This window comes from Centropristis striata, chromosome 14 (genome assembly GCF_030273125.1).
Source record: "Centropristis striata isolate RG_2023a ecotype Rhode Island chromosome 14, C.striata_1.0, whole genome shotgun sequence".
Lineage (NCBI taxonomy): Eukaryota > Metazoa > Chordata > Actinopteri > Perciformes > Serranidae > Centropristis > Centropristis striata.
Genome location: NC_081530.1, coordinates 9,565,603 through 9,571,845, shown reverse-complemented (window position 1 = coordinate 9,571,845; position 6,243 = coordinate 9,565,603). Strand labels below are relative to the sequence as shown.

At 41.8% G+C, this 6,243-nt stretch overlaps 1 protein-coding gene across 1 annotated transcript; it reads right to left on the bottom strand.

The window, feature by feature from the left end:
- Window positions 1-1,297: 1,297 nt before the first annotated feature.
- tpbga (trophoblast glycoprotein a) lies at window positions 1,298-6,243 on the bottom strand. The gene is made up of 2 exons (XM_059349168.1): window positions 5,816-6,243; window positions 1,298-5,483 (listed from the first exon to the last, which is right to left on the bottom strand). The coding sequence occupies exons 1-2, from the start codon at window positions 6,067-6,069 to the stop codon at window positions 4,634-4,636; spliced, it is 1,104 nt and encodes a 367-aa protein (XP_059205151.1). The 5' UTR covers window positions 6,070-6,243; the 3' UTR covers window positions 1,298-4,633.

The following is a 6,243-nucleotide window of genomic DNA, read 5'->3' as shown; positions in this document are numbered from 1 at the left end:
TACCATGATTCAGGTATGTGATTCATGCTGTTAGCTGCAGCCTGTATGAAGTGATAAATGGGGGGCCAGTTGGCTTTAATGGGTACTTGAGCCAGCTGTACCAACTCTTCCTTGCTTGCATCCTCTGGCAAACACAATTAGTCACATTGATCAAGTGAGCAGCAGAACAATGGGTAATACCCCGCTGGAACCACTTCCGCGGGTTAGTCCCCTCCTTCAGCGACCAGACCGGTTGGACATGATAGATAGGCAACATACAGGAAGCTGCAGGATGAATTCATTGATCTCACATTACGAATAAGTTCATTGTTACATGAAGAAAGGGAAGATAAAGGGGAGTAGACTGCAAAAAGGTGTGTCTCAAAACAAGATAAAAACACTAAATCTGAGGGAAATTATATTGCTGCATGCACAGATAATTTCACTTGACAAGATTTCTTAAATTAAGATTGTTAAGTCTAGAAATAAGCATGTTGTACGCTTAAAATAAGAAATTAACTCTTAAAACAAGATAAATTAAAGCTGCAAGCAGCGATAAATTGGCCCGAGCAGAGTGCACTGACAATTATGTTTCTTACCAAGATAAAAAAAAACTTTAGATGTAGAAGTGTTAGATATTTATCTTGTTTTAAGAGTTAATTTCTTATTTTTAGCGTTCAACGTGCTTATTTCTAGAATTAACAATCTTAATTTAAGAAATCTTGTTTCTTGCTTTTAGACAGCGCTTTTTTGCAGTGTAGACTTTGTTTCACACTCCTGTGCATGGTTTGGTTTCAAAAGTGGGAAACCAAATGTAAAGCAGAATGTATCAGATGTCTGTGTAGTATTTAGTTGAATGTAAATGATGACATGTGTCCTGAGTTGGGAGAGAGACAGCTGTATTTGTCATACCATGCCAGTGGAGGGGGGTAGATGCCACTTTGTCTCTGTCGTCATGCTGCTGACTGTTGTGGTCTGTTTTTAACATGTTCAATTCCTCACAGATGTGGTGTTCACTTTTAAGGCATATTTTCTATCATGGCCATTAAACCCATGTAATGGCGCCAAGATGTTCCCAGAGTCAGGAGGCGTATGACATTTAAAAAAAAGAAAAGGAAACCCTGCTGTGCTCCAGAGCTGTAATTCAACAGTGAAAAACTTTGAATATGTATTTTGTCTTGTGCAATAGCAGAAACCACATGATGCACATACAGCATCATAAAGCTGTTAAAGTTTTTTAAAGTGCTTCCTCGAAACAAAACCTCAGTGTAACAAACGGCTTGTGGGAATACAAGAAATAGCAAGCAAAGTTGAAATAAAGATGTGATCTTTTAATCAGATATGTGCACAACATACAGTCTGAGAGAACACTGTAATTGGAGCAATTTCTCTGTTTTTAACAAGCTACTCTTTTGCACTGGGAGTAATGGGGAACGTCTGGGAGTGTTAGTAGGGTTCCTCTCTTTTCATTGCATTCCTGCTGAGACAATCTTGCACAGCCTATAGCAAACAGACCATATATTTTTCAAACAGCCAGACTCATAAAAGACAGAAAAGGCACGGGTCCTAATCCACACTTTAATGAGTGAAAACGGAAATAATGACATGCAGGGGATAATCTTTCTTCTCTCTGCTCCGCCAGTTGACACCAATAACCCGTGGCCGGCCTAATGACCCGCTTGTGACATGTGGTGTAATAGGAAAGGAAAACTTCTCCTGGGATTTTCTCCCACAGGAAATTATTAAGAATGATGACACTTTAACAATAGCTGGATCAGAGCGCTCAACTTTGTCATCATGAGTGAATCCTATTATGTGGCGGCATAATGGGCGTCTGTGAAAACAGAGAGAGGATGAGTATCACAAGGCATCTTTTCTGCGCTGGAAAACAAAGCTTTTTTGAGGCGTCTCGCCAACCGACCGGCCCTTTGTGTCAGCGTACGAGCCTCAATTGTTTTCTCCTCTGCAAGTAAATGCCCGTCTTAATGTGGTTCTGCTCAGAAATGATATCTAGACCAAATATTATCAATACATTCAATTATGCTGATTACAGTTGTGCTAAATGAGTATACAGACATCACGACTTTCTGAAGCTTTATTTGGTCATTACACATGCAGTAAAATGTCCCCATGGTATAAACATTTCTGGATTGCTATCAGAGGAGTTTGGAGAACATCTTGATAAGATGAAGATGCTACTTTGGCTTTGAACAATGGGAGGCTGTTTCAGTTAAGTCCAGGCCTCTTTTCTCCCCCGTTCCAAATACCTACTGTAGATAGCTAGCAATTTGGCCAATAAACACTTTGAAGAATGGCAGCTTTCCAGCCCCTGTCTCCGACTGTGTTTGTCTCACTTTGTAGCATCATAAGGCCACTGAGAGTGCTTTAGTCATGGAGCCATTTAGAAAAACAAGGAAGACACATGTGACATTTGGGAGAAGAACATTTCATTAGGTTTTGTTTAGGATTCATGCAGGTAATAATTTGTCATTTGAAACATGCATGTAAAATGTAAGGCTTGAGAGATAAATACAGGCTGTTGAATGAATGGTGTGTAGGTATTCCTAAGAAAAGTAATGCACTGAATTTTGTAGTTATACCACAAAATAAATGCACTGTATTTAATAGCTATCCCATGAAATAAATGCACTGAATTTGGTAGCTAACCCACGAAATTGTGTTTGGGAAGGGACATGGATGGCACAAACAGGGCTTTGACTAGGGCTGGGCGATATATTGATATATTTTCAAATGTGATATGGAATTAGACAATATCACATAAATGGATATTTCAAAGCTGCAGCTTTTATTCAAGATGTTTTTTTAATCTAAATGTGCACTTTATGGAGCTTTGATTTTTTTGAAAAGGTTCTCCTGTTGTTATACAGTATTTATTTTCACTTAAATAAACGGTTTCATTAAAACTACTTGTGACATGTCATATCTTGGCTTTGACTGAACATTTGACATAATCGGGATATATATATTGTATATCGATATTCAGTCTAAATATATCGGGATATGACTTTTGGTCCATATCGCCCAGCCATAGCTTTGACCCAAGAGACAAGTGTTAATTTCCCATTTGAAATTCGTTCCACCTTTTTGTTGCCCAACCTGTAGCTGTCTATGAAAACATTACCATGTTTAAAACCATTATTTCATAGGATATCATACAAACCTCAATGCAAACGTTTTCATAAGAAAATGCAAACTGGTTCATAAGGATACGTTGCTCCTATAGGCAACAATTTACACTTAAAAGACAGACATCTCAGCATAACACCAAATATGGAAGCATAAAATGTGGAGAAAAATGTTGGAGAATGTTTCGTCGTCGTTTCTTTTCTAAGGCTTGCTCCTTAACTGGTCAGAGCAAGCTGCTGAATGAAACAATGTCGCTGGTGTTTCAGAATCATCTGTATCTTATCATTGAAAAAGAAAAAAATATCCTAAACAGAAAAACGTGGAGAGCCAGACTTTTCTTTCAAAGAGCCTCCAGAGCGGCTGTTGTCTTTAAGGCGGGAGGGGAGATTGCTTTCAGCGGCCTCAGCCCACGACTGGTTCTCATCATTTTGACAATAAAACTCAAGGAGTTGAAACAAAGTAACGGTTCATGAAAAAAAAAGCAAGAGAGAAAAAAATGAGGGGGCTTGGAGATTTCCGCTGGTCTGCACTGAATTGTCCCCCCTTCAAATCCAACAGCCGAAGAGGAGCAGAGTGGTGACTTTAGGAAGCTTTGGAAAAGCTTTGGAGGCTTAATTCCTCAGTGGCACCCTGGGGCAGTAGGACGCAGGGACCAAAGGGCTTGAAACGGTTCAAAGAAGAATGAGTGATTGTGCTTTAAATCCCCAGAGGTTTGTTTTTGTAGTGTCAGGATTTTATTGCAGCATTTTGTTGCCTTTTTTACAAGCTAAAGACAAGAGCTGACACGGGGTAATGACTTCTCACACCAGTGATAAGGAGATAGAGAGATATTATTGGTGGATATTGGCCTATCCATGCCACTATCTGTCAGTGTTAGTGTATATGATATGAAAACATTTTTTACACAACATATAATGCAGAAGATGGTGCTGGGGGGTCATTTAGAGATGCTGTTTGCTTTTTATTTTAGTGTTTATTTTCTGAATTTTTAGAATTGGTTGATATAATGTGTGATAATTTTAATGAAGATATTTGTTTAAAGCATCATTCAGAGTATCTTGCAGTTCCTGCAAATTCGACATAGAAAAGTTTTCATTCCAGCTCAGAAATATTCTATATTGGTAGCCATATTGGTAATCAGTGGATTTTCTACTCTAAAATCGGCCTTTAAAATCCTGTATCGGTTAGGGTCTATTAGGAAATAAAACCTAGCTGACTTTAGGCACTTTGTTGCTTTTGTGTGGACATTAGGAGCAGGCATTATATAAGAAATGTCAATCAGTGAATTCCCTTTACAGCATTCACATTTCACTCTGAGAACTGTGTATTAAAGTAGTGATGAGAAAAGATGGGCAGTGCATGCTTTAAACGACAAGGCTGAAAGAGTATTAACACTATTGTATGTATATATTTACAGACAAATCTGTACACTTTTTACATTTTGCTACTGATAAATGCATTAGAAAAGAGTCTTTTATAAGAAAACACACCAGAGGTGATTGTCCTCTCACACGTCAGCACTCGAGGAGACCTGTGATAACCTGGGGTCCGAGTCGATCTCGAAGCGGTAGTGGTAACCCTCCCACACCTCCCTGCATGCGTCCCGCATGTCATAGATGCGCTTCTTGATGCCCTTGCGGTTGAGATAAAGTACAAAAAGGAAGATGAGCCCCACGAAGCCAAGGACTATACCCAAGAAGACGTAAGAGGTCTGCAAAGCAAGGTCAGCCCCCGCTCCCCTCTGGTGGCACCCCAGAGTCAACGTGCCCACGGCAAGCATGGATGTGTTCCTCATGCTGGCTGGGAAGGCGCACACAAGCCCCCCAGCATCACTGATGCGATCCTGTGATCTGTTGAGCCACATGGCAAAAGGTTCGATTCCACACGTGCATGTAAACGGGTTCTCCCCCAGTAGAAGGTTAGCTCTGGGCAGGGAGTCCAGCTCTCGCAGGCCCTCCTCCGGCACCGTCTTGATGGCGTTGAGGGTCAGGTCCAGTTCCTCCAGGCTCTCTAAACCCGAGAAGGTGGCGTTGTGGATGGCCACCAGGGAGTTGTTGGAAAGCTGGAGGCGCTGCAGGCTGCTCAGGTGGGAGAAGATACGTGAGGGTAAGTAGATGAGGCCGTTGTGAGAGAGGTCCAGTCCCTTCAGGTTGGCAAGGGAGCTCCAGCGGAGAGAGGTGGCCAGGTCCATCACTGACGAGTGGTTGTAGAGGGCTCGGCTCAGGTTGAGCTCCCGCAGAGACTGGTTCTGTACGGTGAAGGCTTCGGGGTGGATGACTGCCAGCTGGTTGTTGCTCAGGTCCAGGGAGCGAAGGCTGCGGAGTCCGGCGAAGGTATGGGATTCCACCACGGATATTCTGGATTTGAGGAGATCCATCAGTCACACTTACAAAAGCAAGAATGGGAAAGTGATGCTTCTAAACATTAAAACACAACTGTTTATTTTGGATTTAAATAAATATAAAAATGAATAAGGTTGTCATTTGAAAATCATCTTTTTAAGTGTCATCAAACCAAAATTAGGAAATCTGCTTGGTTGTTTTATTTCAGAAACAATGAAGATCAATAATAGTCATAAATGAAAAAAAATAGTACTATTCTATTGAGACTAATGTCTTTCAGGCATCATTTGTTCTGGATTCCTCAGGATACATTTGCATTGCATCACAGGACTGACAGAAAGTCTTACCTGTTATTGCTCAGAGACAGGTTGGTCACATTATCCAGCCCTTTAAAAGCCTCCGGACCGATCCGACCGATCTGGTTCCCAGTTATGAACAGATTCCTGGTGTATCCCGGGATCCCAGCCGGGATACTCCGCAGGTCTCTGGAGACGCACTTCACGGTGTGAGCCGCCTCTGAACACTCGCAGCGCGGAGGACACGACGCGTAAACGGAGCCGAGCAGAGCGCAGAAAACAATGCGCTGCGCCAAATCCAGCATGTTGGAGAGGGGAAAAGTGTGCGGTCCGCAAACGAGAAACTCACAAGTAAATGGGTAAATGAAACGATCAGCTCCTCCAAGACATCATCATCATGTGTTGTCCCGGCTGGGAATGCGCTTCAACTTTGCATCTGAGCAGAAAGTGTGGCCGGGAGGCAGGGTCTGATTTCCATG

What these genes read in the sequence shown, in the direction of transcription:
- tpbga (XM_059349168.1), bottom strand. Translation starts at nt 6,069, where the DNA reads ATGCTGGATTTGGCGCAGCGCATTGTTTTCTGCGCTCTGCTCGGCTCC. An exon ending in CTGTCTCTGAGCAATAACAG is followed by an intron (nt 5,484 to 5,815) that starts GTAAGACTTTCT and finishes CCTCAAATCCAG; the next exon opens with AATATCCGTGGTGGAATCCC.